The 19,867-nt window shown below is 43.2% G+C and overlaps 1 protein-coding gene across 3 annotated transcripts in view; it reads left to right on the top strand.

The window, feature by feature from the left end:
• The window catches only part of LOC126530250 (angiotensin-converting enzyme-like), a 72,943-nt gene that overhangs the window by 17,670 nt on the left and 35,406 nt on the right, over positions 1 to 19,867 (top strand). For all 3 annotated transcript variants that reach the window (XM_072288177.1, XM_072288176.1, XM_055070218.2), the window contains exons 7-8: positions 355 to 452; positions 10,232 to 10,401. In XM_072288177.1, coding sequence (XP_072144278.1) covers positions 355 to 452; positions 10,232 to 10,401 — 268 coding nt within the window. The remainder of the gene's footprint in view (positions 1 to 354; positions 453 to 10,231; positions 10,402 to 19,867) is intronic.

Here is a 19,867-nt window from a genome sequence, read left to right on the forward strand (position 1 = left end):
GTACCGCTGTGGTAAAAGTGCCCGAAGATTTTGATTACGCCATCGCACATTCTTCTTATACCCTGTACTTCAGTGACGCGTGTTTTGAAACAGCCATATACATCGTAAACAAAAAAGTTAAGCGCTCACTTCTGAAGTGCTAGTGCTTCTTGGTTGATTGGAAAACAGCGCTTGGGAATCCCTAAGTAACAGCTGGCAACATGTCGATAGCTTATAACACTATACGTAGATTTCTCCGTCTCTTTATTCATACAGGCTACAGTTTAGGAACGTATTCGCCACAGATGAAAATTATATGCACTGCGACACTGGCGGGTTCGTTAAATAACAACCCGCTGTATGCTCTTTGCGCAGGTCACATCCACTCGCAAGATTGGATTGCGTTAACCAAAATCAGCCGACCATACCCGAACAAACCGGTAGTTGACGTCACAGCTGCCATGAAAGAAAGGGCAAGTACTGTGCAAGCTGCATATATATATATATATATATATATATATATATATATAAACGTGCCGCAAGTGGGGAACTCTTCCACAACCTTCGCCTTTCGCGTACTATGCTCTACCAATTGAGCTACCGAGGCACTGTTTGGCCATCCGCTTTCTTCGGTATTTACGTTTCCTAGTAGAACCCTGGCAGTGTTAGCCAGCACCACCACTCACCGACCTAGGCGGCGGACGTGGAACGTCCTTTCTGCCGCAGGCGTCACGAGAACATGATCTTTTTGGGTGAAGGCGACTCGTCAATAAAGCCACACATGCTATCTGAAGGCATCAGTGTGGGCGGATTTGAGACCCTCGTTATGTAATAAACGAGAAGAAAGGGTGGTGGCGCTGGCTAACACTGCCAGGGTTCTACTAGGAAACATAAATGCCCAAGAAAGTGGATGTCTAAACGGCGCCGCGGTGGCTCAATTGGTAGAGCATCGCACGCGAAATGCGAAGGTTGTGGGATCGTTCCCCACCTGCGGCAAGTTGTTTTTTCATCGACTTTCATTTCCATTAATTTATCGTGTCTTTGTTGCATTTATTAAGCACAAGTAATTTCCCCTGTGTTGTCCTCGGTGTCCGTGTTTTATATATATGCGTGCCAGCTAATGCTAGTCTAGCTATTTAAAAAGAACTGGTACAATGTGCGGTTATGATATCTACGGAATTCGGTCATCAGTCCCCTTTCCCACCCAGAATACTTCTGTCCACTAATTACTCGATTACCTGCGTAATTGCAAAAGTTTAATTACTGAACTACTTATTTCTTGAATTGAAGGCATTATTTCCGGTATGAAAGCACTTATTGTGTTCTAAAACAATAAATTTAGCCGTTTACAGCGCCCTAGGTCGTGCATAATTATTTCTTCCTCTTTAGTGGTAACGCGCCAAATATGAAAATAACCACGTGATTTAGCACACACGCGCTACCACACCATTTGCCCCAGAAGTGATTCTCAGTTCACTTTGTTCGTGAAGAGCAAATTCCCGCTGTCCAATTACATAAACGGGCATGAAGACAAAATGAAGAGTGGTTAAGCCGTGTGATGTCCCTAGAGCAATATTCAAGGAGCAACAACATCGAAATCAAGGTTATACATAAGACACGAAATGAGAACTGTGAATTACTAGTCCAGAAGATAGGAGAGCAAATTAGTTACCCCATTGATACCAAAGACATCGATGTTTGCGATCGTGTGTCCCTTGCGCACAATACTACTGAAAAAAAAAAACATAATCGTCCGTTTTGCTTCAAGGAAAGTCCGAAATGAATTTTATCAGCGAGCGAAAAAAGCACGGCTTTCCACGGACGCGCTGGCTTTTTTTTCGGTCAGAAAACAGGCAATCTACGTAAATGAGCATCTCACACGTGAAAACAAGAAATTGTTGGCTGAGGCACTGAAACGAAAGAGGGAAAAGAAGTGGATGTTTGTTTGGACATATCAAGGTCCAATCAAAGCACGGAAAGCAACTGATAGCACTGTTGTACGTGTTACTTGTGAGGCTGATCTTAGTCGTATCAGCTAGCTAGCAAATCAGACATCATGGCGTACATGTCAGCAGACGATTTCAATCAAAACACAGTTTCTGAAAACGCGCTGTTAGGTGCAAACTTCAATGCGCGCAGTTTACGAAAAAACCAGGACCAAATCCTTAATTTTATTAGCCTATTTAGCAAGAAGTTCTTTATTGGCATATCAGAGACATGGTTGACGGAAAATGAAGTCGGACTTCACAATAAGCCTGGTTACAAGCTAGAAGCGAACTGCCGCGCAACCTACAATCAATCTGGCATCGCCCATGGTGGTGCTGCCCAGTACATAGACGATAGCATTACGTACAGGAGATGATATGATACTGAATTTAAAAGACCTCATTGTGAATCAGTATGGACTGAGGTGGATAAAAGTCATTTGCAGCCGTCACAGAACCTTATTGTAGGCGTTATACATAGGTCGCAGTCTGCATCTTATCACGGCTTTTGCTATGACCTCGACTGTGTATTTAATGCGTTCTTGAGTTCTAATGCTCGTGTGGTAATAATGGGTGATGTTAATATTGATGTAAGTGACATTGATTCTTCTTCTTGTTATGAATATGTGTCTTGTTTTACTAGTTATGGTTACTCATTGCTTGTAGACAAACCAACGCGTGTAACCGAACACAGTAGTACACTTATAGACTACGTGTTGTCTAACACTCCTGTTTGCAAATATGCGAAAGTTTTAGACGTTAATATAACTGATCACTCACTACCCTGTGTTTCTTGTAATGTCAAACTGCCTGAACTTTTAACAAGTGTTTTGCCCGGACATTATTTAACGCTGACGTATTTGCAAATAATGTACACGCAATTGATTGGTCACGTGTATACTCTTCGAAATGTTCGAAGAATAGTTACGACATGTTTGTAGACATGTTTCCTGAGGCGATTGCCACCGCCTCCACCACTTAGTGTATGCGCAATAGACATGCAATCCCCCGACAACCTTGGGTAACGGGCGCGCTCTTGCGTTCTATTAAAACGAAATGTAACATGTATAGGAAATTAAAAAGGCAACCTTATAACACTTCATTGAACGAAAGATACTCTACGTATTCGCAAACTCTTAATAGAACAGCTTATGCAGCAAAGAAAGCTTATTTTAGCAATGGCATTCAACAGAACGGGAAGAATTCGAAAAAAAAAACTGGTGCCTTCTCAACCAGTTTCTAGGGCGAGACGTAAAACCACATCCCCTAGAAAAATTAATATAAAATGACGTTGTGTCCACTACACCCGAAAGTATCTGTAATGCTTTCAGTGCCTATTTATCGTCCCACATTAACTCAACTGGTAAGGATTTTGATGCAACGTACATTCCACGTACAAATGCTTCTTTTTACCTTTACCCTACAGATGACCTTTTGTTGGGCGAGTTGGTAAACTGAAAGCATATTATTATGCATACACCTATATAACTGAAAGTCATATAGGTGTATTTCCTGAAAATCAAGTTGTTGATGTTAGCGCATTGTTGTGTCGTCTCCCTTCCGTCCCTGTTTGCTGGCGCTAAATATGCCTACAGATGAGCTTGAGGTGACTTCAGTTATTTCTAATTTGCGAAACACAGCCTCTGGAATTGACAATGCTTCGACGCATGTCGTTAAACTTGTAACTGACATCGTGTCACCGGCTCTCGCGCATATCGTCAGTGCTATATTTGTCACGGGTCTGTTACCAGAACGAATGAAAATTGCCAGGGTGCTGCCACTGTGCAAGTCAAAGGATAAGCATAGAAAACTACCGTCCAATTTCAGTGCTAGCGTTCTTCAGCAAGATACCCGAAAAAATATTCGCGAGGAGCCTGAATGACTACCTGCACAAGCACAACATTCTTTGTCGGCACCAATTTGGTTTTAGAAACGGCCTTTCCACACAAACTGCAGTCTCAACATTCACAGACTTAATTAGAAAATCAATAGACAGTGGTTATCTAGTCGTGGGATTGTTCATAGATTTTGCGAAAGCTTTCGATTCCCTCAATCACTTTATATTCAGCGATAAATTGCTTCGTTACGGAATTAATGGAATGCCTTTGACGTTAATTCGGAATTACTTAGAAAATCGGCAACAAATTGTTCAGCTAAGTGATTTTCAGTCCAACAACGCCCTTATTAACCTTGGCGTTCCCCAGGGATTCGTACTTGGACCTTTAATTTTTTACTCTGTATAAATTACTTGCCTTCGCAGCTTGTGTGTGCTACCCCTGCAATCTATGCAGACGATACTTATTATAGCCGATCGTGAAGAATGCAACATAATTAATAAGCTTAACTCTGAATTACAAGTATTGCACCGTTGGTGTACACTGAATGCCCTTCACCTTAACCCATACAAAGACAGTTTTTATCTTATTTCACTGAAAAAAGGAAAACGGCTATTCATTCAGATGTCCTTTACAATATTCATGCGATAAAACAATCTAGTGAGACAAAACTTCTTCGTGTTATTATCGATAACCATGTAAAATTCCGCCTTCATGTGCGTTCCGTAGTTCATAAGGCTTCATATGGCTTGTATGCGCTGTTGAAATGTCGAAACTATTTCCCTCCCCACATACTTATCCATCTTTACTTCGCATTTGTTCACTCTCTCATTAATTACTGCTTAGCGATCTGTGGTTGCGCATACAAAACTCATCTGTCACCGGTGTTTACAATTCAAAAAAGAGCTCTTCCCAGAATAGCACCCAACAGTATGCATATTAAGAGTGAAGATTTATTTAAAACCCTCAACATCCTCAACATTTACGATTAGACAAGATACAACATCGCCTCCGTCATGCATCAAATAGTTAATGAAAAACTAGCCTTGACAATAGTCTCGCTCCATCCCTCACTTCGCCATGTTGGAAACGCATCTCGCAGTCATATTTTATTGCCTAAGGTAAATACTAATTACGGTCGCTCTACAGTACACTTTACAAGCACCTCAGTTTGGAATAAGCTCCATAGTGACCTAGCCATTCTAAGAACATTGCATACATATCTTAAACAATTAAAACACTCCCTTATTAACAATGCGTAACACTGCGCATGCTTGCACATGCCGTCACTTATCTTTTTTTCTTTTCCTGTGCCGATGTCTTCGATGACGTAACAAAGACAATTGTTACAAAAATATATCTCATTTTTGAAATTTTCCCTACTACTGTATTTTCTTGTTTTAGGTATTCAGCTATTTCAGTTTTATGTGATTTTACAGTATAAAAGATTAGCAGCCATAGAAGTGTTTTTTCCTGATAACAATCGGTAAGGACGCTTTATCGAATTTGTTGGGTCCCAAAAGTGTGTACTTTGCCATTGTATACGTTCATTATTATGTTAAATAAACTTTCATATTATCAAACTCTCAAGACAAAAAAAAAACAACAACCACGAAAGTCAGAAACGATGTCCAATGTTTTCACATGCGCACACCTCTCACGTTTCTCTTTTTCGGCCGCGTCAAAGAAAGAATCTTCAAGTGGCTTGAAAGCTTCCTTGGTTTTGGGATCATACTCATTAGAGTTCCTTACGCCACCCACGATGACCTCCAAAGGAAAATCTAAAAGTGGCTCAACGCACCATAAAGGAGGTTCTTTTTTTCTCTATGCGAGCAGGCGGGGAACAAACAGCCTGGAAATGCGTTTCATGCCTGCTTCCTGCCTCAAAATCAACTCACGAGAGCTCCAACTCGTGCCATAAGCAGTCTTGTACATTGTGTACGATGACTTGTTGGTTTCTTGTTCAACCTTTTCGATAATTTCGTCTGTATGGCTGGTTGAAGGTCTGCGAAATGAGGGTGCTCTTTAACGCTCATTTCTCCTCTTGTAACCGCCCAAAGTACTAGAACATTTGTGTACGGCTCAGTGCCTCATCCAAAAATAAATATAGTTTGAGACATTTAATGTGTTTTAGTGCATTCAGTATTCTTTGCCTACTTCAGGCAATCTATCTATCTATCTATCTATCTATCTATCTATCTATCTATCTATCTATCTATCTATCTATCTATCTATCTATCTATCTATCTATCTATATATCTATCTATCTGTCTGTCTGTCTGTCTGTCTGTCTGTCTGTCTGTCTGTCTGTCTGTCTGTCTGTCTGTCTGTCTGTCTGTCTGTCTGTCTGTCTGTCTGTCTGTCTGTCTGTCTGTCTGTCTGTCTGTCTGTCTGTCTATCTATCTATCTATCTATCTATCTATCTATCTATCTATCTATCTAATCTATCTGCCTGCCTGCCTGTCCGTCCATCAGTCCGTCCATCCGCGCGTCCGTCTGTCCGTCCGTTTGTCCTCTTAGGCTTACCGAGTGTACCAACTTGTCTACAAGCTTGTGCCACTAGATATTTGCTCGTGATTGTGATGCCCTCAAGGCTGTGCCGTCGTCGTCATTTCAGCTACGCCATCTGATTCTCGTCATGCCTTCGCCGTCGTGCGTTTTACGTCACCACAGTGGTCAAAGTTTCCAATGGCATGGGCCACTAGGTATGTGCTCGAGGTCGTGATGCCGTCGTAGTCGTTGCATCGTTGTCATTCCGGCTTTGTCGTCAGCCTCTCGTCATGCCTTCGTCGTCATGCCATTGTCGTGATACAGTCGCCGTCTTGGCGGCATGGTCGTTGACACTTCTGACATTGCTGTCAGTCCAGCTTCATCATCCGACTCGCGACTGGTGTCATCGTGACGTTACCACCTTCACAGTCTTCGCGGTACAGTAGATCGTCACGTCATCGTGGTCATACAGTCGTTGTCATCTTATTGTCCTCATAACGTTGTCATGCCATTGTCATCATTGTGTCGTTATGCATTCGTTGTCATAGAATTGTCGTGACGTCATCGTGGTCGTTCTATCGTCGTCATTCTAACTTTGTCATTTCACTGTCAAGTCGCCGTGACAGAGTCGTCGTCATGTCATTTTATTCATGCCGTAGTCATCATTTAGTACCGTCACCCTTCTCTTGACGTAAGTCATTCTCAGTCATTACAGGATAATGGTGTCGTCGTCATTCAATCGTGTTTATGCAACCGTTCCATGCCACCGATGCCTTCATTACAGCTTTGTCTCTGGTTGTCATTATACACTGTTATCTTGCCGCCATTGTCACGCTGTCGTCTTTGTACATTCTCATCATTTCAGAATTGTAATCTCAATCTCGTCATTCTGCCGCCGTCATACCACCTATGTTGCTCCATCGACGCCATTCATTATTTGGCATTCCATAGTTGCCGCTGTATCGTCGTCACACAGTCGTCACGTCACCAAGCTCATGGGCGACCTTCGCAAGTGAGTGGCGTGCCGAGTTGAGTGGATACCGGAGTCTGTATGTCAGATACAGCATCGGAAGTCTCAGAACGACCATAAAAAATTTCAAATAAACGTGACTTCAGCAATATAGTGCATCGCTGCATTACTTGAAGGCCAATCGCGTTAGTGTCGACAGTCCAACGTGAAATAGGTTCCACCGCATCTATCTATCTATCTATCTATCTATCTATCTATCTATCTATCTATCTATCTATCTATCTATCTATCTATCTATCTATCTATCTATCTATCTATCTATCTATCCTTTAATGCTGACCCAAGTTGCCCGCTAGCGTAATGTGGGCCACTAGGCATGTGCTCTTGGTCGGGATTCCATCGTGATCGTTGCATTGTCCTCAATCCCGCTTCGTTCCCAGCATCTCGTCATACCATCGTCGTCGTACCGTTGTGGTCACACAGTCCTCGTCATTCTACTGTCCTCATGCCACCTTCATCACACCGTCTTTGTTGTTTCATAGACGTCGTTCCTTCCTCGTCATTCCATCGTAATCATGCTGTCGTCAATCTGTCGCTGTCATACTGTCGTCGTCATGCCGTTGTCATACTGTGGTCATGGTGCCGTCGTAATTGTTGCATCGTCATCATTCCAGCTTCGTCCAATATTTGTTGTGCTGTCGTCACACAGTCCTCATCATACCATTCACCTCATTATGTCCTTGTCAATCTTATCTTCGTTTGCGACCTTCATCATTTCCCAGTCGTCCTCCCATTCTCATCCTGCCGTCGTCCGCCATACCACCTTAGTCGTCCCATCTACATCATTCCTTCTTTTCCATTAAATTTCGTTACTGCATCGTCGTCACCGTTATGCTCGTGACCGACCCTAGGTAGTTAGTGTCATAGCAAAGCGGGCCTACTTTAGAAACAGTGTGTGTCGCATATAGAGAAAGCAATATAAATATATGAAGGACCACTACAGATTCTAAATAAAGGTATCTTCAGCAATTTGGTATGTGACTGCAATGCTTGAATGATACTCGCATTAACGTCGACAGTCATTGGGAAATGGCGTCTGCCGGAATTTCACCGTTTTATTGCGATAGCAATGATATGGACACTCCAAAAAAATGTCTGCCATCGCCGTCGGCGATGCCGTGAGGTTCCGTATATAATTAGGCATATGTATACTATATGCTATGCCATGCAATAAGACGCTGGCATTAATTAATAAGCATAAACTAAATTGTCCGATGACAGAATTCAGAGGACCACTAACGCAACAGCCTGTTTCTACTTCGCTTACGTTTGCTTCAATTTGTACTGCCACTGCAGCTGCGAGTCTTACTCTTCGTGTAATATTCTAACATTTTGCTATCGCATTCATTGCTTCGCCCTTATGGAGAAACTGTTTGTCTCAAGAAGAAATCAAAATTACAAGGAGATTCCTTGCCCACAAGACAAACCTGTAAGACATCTTGCAGTGATGTTGGCTAGGCTACTTACTAACTTGTAAAACGTTCCTCTACAACCAGCTAGAGGGAGAGCACAGCAATACAATTACGAAAGGCTCCATGAAGCAAGTCCGTTTCTTCTGCCCCCCCCCCCCCCCTGTCGTATTTTCGTGCGTATGATCACATAGTAATGGTCTACCTTCATAGCATTCTCTTCAAGAATAAAAAATTCATTCCACGCCCAATTCTTCTAAAAACCAATGAAAAAAATGTTGTTCCTTTCTGTCGAGTATTGTCTTCTAAAGCACACCAGGTCAAAGGATAACCTTGAACTTAAAGCACATCACCTCAGAAAATCTCAAAAAATGAAGGCTAAACGTACTTTACTTTTGGTTTGCGACCGGACTATATCATCAATGACGTCGATCTGACACCGTGGGTTTAATAATATTACCGCATACTGTGGTCATCTCTATGCAGAAAAATTTCACAAGAGTGAGGGCTAACTTATTAATGAGTGCAATATTTTTTTTTCGTTCCTCAACTTTTGATGTCAGAGTTTAGGACACCAGATGGATGCCGTGCAGGGATCTCGAAGTGTAATCGCCACGTCCTTTCTTTTGATTATTAAGTTTCTCTCACTTCCGGTTAATAAAGCATTGAATTACATTGAGTATAGCGTTTGATTCGCAGAATTTATGGTCGCAATACAGCACTGTGGTTATGCGGGTTATCGACCGCGTCTAAAGCGCTGTTCCAGAATAGTGTTGAACCGCCGCTACTATCGGGAATTGAACCCGAGACCTTGTTCTCAACCACCAGAATTACATAGTAGCTGTGTCACCGCAACGGCCATATCACAGCAAGAGTAACGTTGTTGTAATTCCACATGTGTATTCTAAAAAACTAGATTAAGTACTACGTGGTTACGGGCTTTGGAACTGCCAAGGGCGATGTCGAGGATTTCATTATCCGTTGTGGTGGTCGTATTTAGATGCGGGCACGATCAAGGAATCTTCGTGTACTATCGTTTACGGGTGTACGACAATCAACCAGCTGATAACGGTTAATCCGGAGGCCATTACGGCTTTTCTCACGCAACATGTCTAGCTTCGGGATGTTAGACATCAATAATCATTTAATTAAGCAGAAAACGTGGACATTCATCTGCCATCTATGGCTTCAAAACGCACGTACGACGGAAAGGAGACGCCCAAACTAAGCCATGACTAATGCTGTAATAATTAGACTCAGTTTCTTTCGCCTTGAAGCGCTTGTATATGAGGGTATAAATTGCACGCAGCGTCAAAGCGTTACAAACACGCGCGATGGTTCAAAACTGGTGTCGTACCTTTAGAGCGCTCTTAGCACTCAGATTTCTATCATAGTTTGATTCAAACAGCAATGTAAAAACTTGAAGGAAAATAGTGTTGTTGTTTTTCATTTTAAGAAATCCCCATAAATGTTGACCACCCACTGTGCACTTATATTTTGCAGAACATGACTGTTCTCGACATGTTCAAGATGTCTGAGGAGTTTTTCACCTCAATGGGCCTCCCACCAATGCCGAAAACTTTCTGGGAGCGGTCGGTGCTGACGAAGCCGACAGATAGAAAGATTGTGTGCCATGCTTCGGCTTGGGATTTCTACATCGGCAAGGATGTAAGGCAAGTGTGTCAAAAATGTGAGAAGAGGTGAAAACGAAGGGGGAGAGGGAGAAGACGCGTAACAAAGTTTAGTGGTCATAGATCAAACAGGAAAACGCTCCCCTAAACTGCTGATACTTGAACACAAACGTGCGTTTGTCCGGCCACATTTTTCTAGATGCACAATAAATTTTAAGCCTAGCTCTCAAACTTGAAAGAAATGCATTTTCTTTAGCAGAACTGCAAAGCAATCTTGTACCCTCTAAAACGCCTAGCATCAGATAGTGTACACATACAGCAGCTTCCCTGTCACATTACACGCTTGAAGTACGAAGGGATGTGCCACGAAAAGCTTGCAGAATAGAAGCTCCTGAAAAATTAGCCATAAAAATAGAAGAACACCTCCATTACTCCTTGCCTAAATGACACATAACGTAGAAAGTTAAGAAAGAGCGCTGTGGCTGGGTAGACCTGCGAAATAGAGTGGCACTTGCGGGCATGCTTACAATCTCAGAGGCCATGTACTAGAATTTGAGTCATACTGTCCTAAAAAACTTAATCTTATCCTTTTCCCCCACAGACACAAATGCTAAGCAAATCATATCTATCGCATAGAAAACAGACTGTTCGCATAGACAACCTGATACCTGAACCAAATTTTGTTATTTCTGGCGTTCCAGAAGCTAGTATATTGGGGGCATCACTAACCTCACTGCTAAATTTATCATCTACGCTGATCATACCAGCATCTTCTTTGTTGGAAATCATCTTGATCTCGTTGCTCACGAATTCATTAGTACAGTGAACGAGTTATGAAATTGGTGCGAATCCAAGTGCGTGCGTTTAAATGAAAGTAAAACACAAGCTGTCATCCCGTACAAAAAAATTATTGACAAGGCATTGAAATATTTTTGGTCAATGTTGAGTTTTTTATTGAGGAATTATTGAGAGTTTCTTGGAGAATTGTTGGGTTGAGTGTTGAGGACTCTTGAATATTGGCCACTGAAATTTATTTGTAACGCCATTGGGTACCACAATGTTGAATAGTTGTTAAGTTACCATTGAAAGTTCATTGTGCTTAGACGGCCCGTTGTGTTCGTTTTGTTGAATGGTTGTTTAGTTACCATTGATTCTGCGTTGAACTGACGTGGTAGATCTGTTGACCTGTTGTTGAGTTATTACTGCCACAGCATTGAAAAGCACATTGTGGCACAGTTGAGATGCCATTGAGATTTCAGAAGTTGCCATTGAAATATGATTGACGTTTCGTTGGGCTAGTGTATTTTTATTCATATATTAAAATTGCTTTGCTGTTCAGACTTGCATGCCCCGGTGCCTGCTCATACCGTTCCCAAACACAAACAAAATCAAAGGAGAGACTGATCAACTTGAAGTACCTTTATTTACACTAAAGATGCGTGCACGTGAAACATTATTACAGAACATAAGCCACCACTACATCGAACCTGGAGACATAGGCTAGAATCTACAGCACTCTAGCACTGTAAATACATCTGAAAAAACCTATACATATGAATCCAATCAAAACGATCATTGCGCTCTTCACTTTCACTTAAGTTTATGACTAAAAGGCAAAGCGACTCAAAAGGCAGGGCTTAAGCATACCCTTCTAACAACCAACTTTGAACACATGAACACTTGAAGCTGCTTGCATGTGAATACACAAAAGACATCTGAATATGTAAAATTAAAATGTTGTGCACACTAACACAACACAGGAAGAGCTACGGCTGACTGTGAGAAGGCAAAATAACAAACTTGAAACAAATGACCACGTAAATATATAAAAGCTTTAGCAAACGTCTTTCACCACGATTAAAATTTAATGAAGTACCAAAGTACACTTGCCTGAGCTTTGTCTTCGAGATATATATATTTTCATGTTGCCCAATTATTTTATAAAATAATATCCCTAACCTTGGCTATTAGTTGACGAGACATCATTTAGAAAGTTATCGGGCATGGTGAACACCTGAATCATGTTTCTGATAAGCCAGGTTTGCTTTCTTCAGAAATAAACTTGTAAAGCTTTTGTGTAATGAAAGCAGCTTATCTCCCTGGCAAAAGTCAAGAACAAACAGTACACTATTTGATTATGTTAATTTGGGGTACAGAAGAGTTTGTTGGTGGCATTTCCTCAATTTAGTGAGCTCATTTTCAAGTCATTTTTCTGGACTTGCACAAAGCTAAGTAAAGCACTTTTTAGGGCCTTTTTTCCTATACCCAGCAACCAAGTGGTACCTCAGTCAATAAAGAGATAAGGAAAGGATAATACCTTGAACGATAAGAGAAAAAATAATTATTTAGCACAGAAAATTGGTAGTAACACACGGTTAACACAATTCCAAACAGCCAAATAAATGGTCAACTGCACTTTCAGTATGAAGCACCCAGACAGTCATAAAGGATGAGAAAAGATTCCAATGACTCGACAGCCAGATTGGTGAGACAGTGAAAAACGCAAATAAATGCATATACGAAACAGCAATTGCCTCAATTTTACAGATAAAATGTTATTAAAATAGCACCAGAATTTTACTGCAGAAAATACATAAAGGTTGCATAAAAATTAGGACAAAGCAGTAACTAAAAGACGGAGGGAGCTACAGCACCCATGTTGAAAAAAATTACAGCGAAAATGATGTATATGCATATTTAAGCTCACAATTTTCGCTCCAACATATAGAAAAAGAACGCATGCACTTAAAGCATAAAAAAGCTCATGTGCCTGGAGAATGCAGCGCAGTACAAAGAAGCGTCATGAGAACCGAAAAGTAGATCTTACTACGAATGCTTGCAACCTACAATCAGGCATGTGTGCCATGTCATGCCTTGAATGGATGAAATGCATAAATCTTACACACAAAGGAAGTTACCATCACTCTTATTGGCTTCCTCAGGGGACTCCTTGAAGTTGAACTAGAAAAATGTACTTAGTGTCAAAAACAAAGAGAAGACCCTATAGCGTTCTTCCTGAAATAAACAGCGCAAATAACTTCATGTATCAATTCTAAGGACACTTCACCGATTCGGTGTACATTTATATTTGACAACCACCCAAACAGAGACGAGAAGGATGAATTAAGGTAGGAACACACATGAACGCTGACTCAACTAGAAGTTTATTCGTGAAGACGAATATTTTAAACACACTGGCCAACTTAACAAAGAAAAAGCCATGGATGCGCAGCAGAAACAGCCCGGCACAACAAAAAGGAATGAAATACGTCCTGCAGAATAAACATGTGCGTCAAAAACTAACAAAAACATGAGAACTGAAAGGTTTGTCCTGTAAGTGATATTAACGAGAAGTACTGCAGCAACTCTTTCCCACTAAGGGTCACAGAAATCTTGCTTATGAATATTTCTTCGTGATCAATAAATAATGTTTCCATAAGTCCTCTTGTGTTCTGGTCTTTGTGAAGAAACAATCATTCTTTCTGCTCTATACCGCAACACCAGAGGAGTTCCAGAAGCAATATTTATTGATCCCATACGAAACAAATGCATAACGAAATTATCTCTTGCCCTTAGTGTTAAAAGTTGCAGTTCTCAAAAGAGTATTTCTCGTTGGGTAGTATCACTTATCGGACAAATCTTTCGCTTTTTCGAAACATTTGCCCGATAGTTCTCGTTTTTCACGCACGTTTATTCTACATGACATGGCTTTTTCATATTTTTTTCTTGTCGCATGTGGCTGTTTCTGTCACGCATGCACGGATCTTTACCTTTGCCAAGTTGACCAGTGTGTTTAATACCTTTGTCATCAAAAGCAAACTTTTAGTAGAGCTTGCGCTCGTGTGTGCTCCTACCTATTTCGTCGTCCGTCGTCCGCCTTTGTACGTGCTGCTGTTTACAGTACGCACGTATCACTTGGTTAGGCTCGTATACATTCTCACAAACAAAAGTAAATGCCTCCCCTCAAAAGGTAGCCCATCCTTTACTGCTAGACGCCAGAGCAAATCGAAAGTAAGCCTTCACAGCGTCCATGCGGCAGCTAGTACACCACAGAGCAGCACAAAAAATAGTTGAAAATCCCACTTGATGGAGAGTGGCAACAGAGATGCGAGCCTGCTAGTGAATCAGCCACATATCAACGGGTGTCTCTTGCACGATGCCAAGGTGCTTTTGGCGTAGAACACTTTAGCACCTGGGAATTTGCTGCATACGTAACCTGTGAGAAGGGAATGTGGGCAGAAAATGAAATTACGCGGATTAAGATTCTGCCACACACTGCACATAACTACGCAGAAAATAGTACACACTCTACTGGCAAGTTAAAATTTGCGACTCTTTAAGAGTGCCGTCGAGAAAAGGAAGAAATGCGTTGCCACGGTAAATGTTAGCTAAAACACGCACTGCGATGTTTCACAGTGGGGAAAATATTCCCGGTTCTCTCGCAGAACCAAAGACCACGCGACAGTGCATAGCCGATACCAAACAGATATCGAATCTTTGGGTAGAAGTCCGGTAGAAGGTATGACCTAAACATACGCCGAGAGCGATGCGAGCGTGAGCGCGCCTGTACGAGTGAGAACATGTACCGCTTCTTTGAAGCTTGCCGCTCCGGCGTCGCTCCGATCATCCCACGCGATTTGCGTGCAGAACGTGGCGTGCACGCCCTTACGCGTATTGCGCGGTAGCGTCCGCGCAGTGAGCTAGCTTCATGCACGCGTCATTCTTCACCGCGCAGACGGTGTTCGAGTGCGACGCTTAGCTCGAGGCGACAACGTGCCGATTGGCGCTCCTTTCGCTTCTGGAAACAACGCACATTCGGATCGGTCCAACTCAGAGGCAGCATTGAACGGTGGCATGTTTCAGTTATCGCTTATTAAAATTGTACAGTACGCCTTCGTCGGCAACCCTCCGCGCTAGATAAAGATGCTTACTGCGGTAGTTTTACCGGTGATAGGCGATAAGGTGAGCCCGTCGGCGGCTGTGTTCTTTGCCCACGTCGTCACCACACCTCTGTTCATTTGCGCTGTGTATCCGTGTACGTACAGTCACCGCGCGGAAGCTGTGACTAATCGGTTTGCCGTTCTCCGCAAATCCCAGTGAGGCGAAATATATTTCGCGGTGCGCCGCATCATTAGCCGTAACCTAAATCGAGGCGCGCTTAACCGCTACGGCACAAAAGGTGATCACACTAACCGTATGCTATACGATGAGCCACTACGGGAAAAAAATAATTCTAATGTTCCACGTATCAAACCAACGATCTGATTATGAGGCACGTCGTAGTTGGGGACTCCGTATTAATTTTGACTTCCTGAAAATTTTTACGTGCATACAATGCACAATGCACGAGCGTTTTTGCATTCCGCTCCTTTGGAATGCGGCCGCTGCAGGGATCGTATCCGCGACCTCGAGCCCCAAATTGCCATGGAGGCCGCCATATTCACGAAATGCGTGAGCGTGAAGTGCAACACTGCCTTCCGGTACGAGTGTGGTACAAGCGTAGCACAGCTGCACACCTTCTGCACGATTATTTGTCGCGGTTCTGCTAAGCTCGTAGTGCCTGCCTAAATACCTTGAAAGGCAGCGCGCCTCTCACGTATCGGAACGCGATAACAAGCGCTTAGGCGGCATACGTGAGCCCCTTTGAAAGACGACGTGGCCACTGTACAAAATTATCACTGCGCAGAGAAGCCGATCCTTATGTTCCAATTGTGTTCTCTCATACAAATGAAGGAAACGTGATTAGACAGGAACAAGTGAAGCAATGCAATTTTACGCACATGGGGCGTCGCTGCCTCTTCGCCTACCATTGTTTCAAACGAAGTGACGGCGGCAGCGAGAGTTAGTATCGCGCGCATTTCCTCCGGGGCATGCGGTTTGCTTGAAGAAAGTGAACAGTTTGCTTAACATCTCACGCTCGTCAATGTCAAAATAGAAAAAAAGGCTACGTGCCCAAGAAAACGAGATTACTTACCTATCTTCAGAAGTGCGGCTGCGACTGTTTCGGGGTGCCTTCTCTCCAACAGGCATCATGGCCTCTGCCGCGCAACTCATCGAACAGGTCAGGCTTGTACATCAGTAGAACACTAGTAGCTGGGTGAGCCAAGCACTTCAACGGATAAACGTCCCACTTATCATCGTTAAAGCATTTCACTAAAATGTGCGTCATGATGTCCGAAAAGAAAATACTTTCATCAAGAAGCACGAGGCGTGAACCACCGCACAATTGCAACCGAATAACTGAGTCCGAAAGCCTTTCACAGCTTCACTATCGTATTCAGTTATAAAAACCTTTCAAACACAAAATAACGGCACTTAAGAACCGCCAATTAATTAGCAATAATTTTTCATCAACTAACCTTCATAAATTTTTAAAAACTACCTAATTTGTAGCGTAAACAATAAATACTACGACCAAAAAATGCGACTACGAAACTAGCGGTACCCGTGTGTACTGTTGCAAAAGTGTGTGCAACACGAAGCTCGGTTGCACCCGCTTGCGCGCACACATACACACCCGAACGCTACCTTAACGTTTGTTGCGCCGCCTAAAAATAAAGATTGCTACTAGTTCTGCTATTTCTACAAAAATAATGCGTTTACAATAGTTTGTAGCGACTTTGCAGATGACGAGGTGACAAGTAACGTACGATAAGAGTCCGTTAGCTGTATTTCTTTCATTTGCCTTTGGTGTTCTTAGGTGAACATACCAGACCTGCAGGCTTGGGACATGAGAGGACGACAATTCGGCGAGGCTCAAATAAATCGCGTGCTTTTTGCAAGGCCAGAAACGGGAGCAGCCGCAGATACAGCGATGAGCTGTGATACTTTTGCAGCTGTTGCGGAATCCGAAGCTCTTTGAAGTCAATGGTTACAGCGGCTGCGCACTGCGATCTCAAAGCGCGTTCATTCTTTGATCTCTAGTACCACGGACATTGGATAAAAAACTATATTTGCTTTACGGACAGAGGGTACGTCGCAGGAAATTCGAAAACCTGACCCATGTATGTTTAAAGCGTGTGCGCGCTTGCATCCTACGGTTCCCACAGTGCGTCCGATGTTCGAAGGTAGCGTCGTCGCCTGTCGGCACCTGTATTATAGCCGGCCGCGCTGCCGCCGTGTCTACTTTTGGAGAACTCCACATGCGCGTAGTCACCGTGTTGGCAAGTGAATTTCGCATTCTTCTGCATTTCGGATCGTACCAATGGTTATGTCATGTAGTGTATGTTAAAACGACGATGGCATTTGTACACCGGCGAACAAATAAATCGTATGAACATGGGCGGTCATGAATATAGTCTAACGTTGCAGTTTTTACGTAGCGAAAATGGCTACGAAAGTGGGGCGGTCCCGGAGATAGGCGCTTCAAAGCGCCAGCTGTAGCGACAGCACCAGGAAGTGGCACGCGGCGCACACGCCAAGCATTTCAGAGCTTACTGGCTTTCGAATGAGAGGAGTATGCGCGTGCTCGTGGCCTATTGGTTAGAGTACCGGGCTCGACGGCCGACGTTTGATTCCACCCCATCGGTCACACATAATTTTCCTTTAATGAAAGCGGGGCGAAAGAGGAACCTACCTGCCGCAAAGTGACAGGAATGAGGTTGGAACGCATCGCAACACATGTTTGGAATGTCTTCATATGCGAGTCCTAATTATTGTATACTGGACTCAACTGCTACACAACAACAAAACAACTAGACAAATCAACACAAATTCCCCATAAATTGTTTATTGAGAACACTCTATGGTAATATTGTTTGGAAGGGTTGAGTGAACTCAATTGCTCTTGAAAATTTGTTGATATCTGTTGTTTCAACAATTGCCCAACAATATACCAATGGTTAATCAACAGTCATTTTTGTACGGGATATTCTACCATAAAGACAAGCCAGTTCCCTCCTCCCTCGAGATTAAGCTAAACTCACTATGTATAGATGTGGTTGGACAATTGAAATATATCCGTGTAGTTTTTTCCTCGTGTACGCCTTGGGAACACAACATGGACCATATTGTCGCGTAGTAGTGACGGTAATGAACACACTAGCAATACTGTGAATGACGAAACTAACTTTCACTGGGCGAACCTGTGCCCACAAAGCAGGCAACACTTAAAGCACGACGATAGCGGTGAACACAGTCGGCGATCGTCGAAATCTGATCTGCCGGTCAAGCGCCTCCGCTTTTATACACGAGCCATCGAACGATCCAGAGTAATCATTGATGCCCGCGTGTCTTCCAGAAAGTTTTAGACCACTCGTGTCGCACATACGTGTAATCAGATTTCGCAAGGTTTGATGACAACAGACAGTGGATGGGGCCACGGATAATATTCCAGAAACTTCCGATACATGCAGGCGCGTCACGCGATGAGCGATAACATTTGGTAGACGGTGAAAAGCGCTCACCCGAAAAAGATAAGCAAGTCCGTGTGTCAGTACCCCCCTCTGAAAAAGCATCGTCCCGATGCTACAAGCATGCTGCAAACGGAGACTGATCAAAGAAACAAAGTCCAAGGTAACTGAGCTCCGATGCGGAGATTCAACTGAAGACCGACCGACCGGCCGAAACTGCCGCTAGGGTCCAAGGACTCCTGGCCGTCGTCTAGGTGGGAAAGCTTAAAGCCTTCCCTACATCTGTTGGACAAATAAAGTTTTACAATCCAATCCCGATGCTACAAGCATAACAAGAGAGCGAAACACAAAAGGAGACAGATCATGCAAAGAAACAAAGTCCAAGGTAACAGAGTCCAAAAAAAAGAAAGTTCAAAGGTCAGCTACGCAAAGTCGCAAAGTTTATTGGCGCTGGTAGAACAACTTAAGTGAAACAATATGGACTATTTCAGGTCGTAAGCGACCTGTGATAGTGAAATGCTGTCTGGTACGACTTCATAATCGAGTGCGCCAATGGTGCCGGATGATCTTGTAGGGTCCGAAGTAGCAGCGCAAAAGCTTCTCACTAAGTCCTCGTCGGCGTATTTGGGTACAAACGCAAAGACGGGCGCCGGGCTGGTACTCAACATAGCGTTGTCAAAAGTTGCAGTGTCGGCTGTCGGTCCTTTGGTGGTTCTTGATCGGCAGGCGGGCGAGCTGTCGAGCTTCTTCGGCGCGCTGGAGATAGGTGGCGACGTCAAGGTTCTCATCGTCGGTGACGTGCGGCAACATGGCGTCGAGGGTGTCGTAGGGTTCCTGAGGTAAACCAGCTTGAACGGCGTCACCAATCATCACCACGCTTTTTGATCTCAAGCACTTCCAATATCTCCCTCAATATCGCAAGCCAAGGGCTAGCAAACCCATCCTCTCCTGCCATTCAGCTCACTCAAAAATAATAAAAAGAGGCATAATTCCATCATGTCTAACCAACGCTCTTAACAAGTCAGGTGTGCATCGGCTGCAAAGCAGTTTTCATTGCCAGGTCAGCCGCCTCAAAGGGGCAAGTTATCCTCACCATGTGATCACATTTGTTGCAGAAAAATTGCTCAGGCAGCTCAAGGAACCTAACGTTGTAAATC

Source organism: Dermacentor andersoni, chromosome 5 (genome assembly GCF_023375885.2).
Source record: "Dermacentor andersoni chromosome 5, qqDerAnde1_hic_scaffold, whole genome shotgun sequence".
NCBI lineage: Eukaryota > Metazoa > Arthropoda > Arachnida > Ixodida > Ixodidae > Dermacentor > Dermacentor andersoni.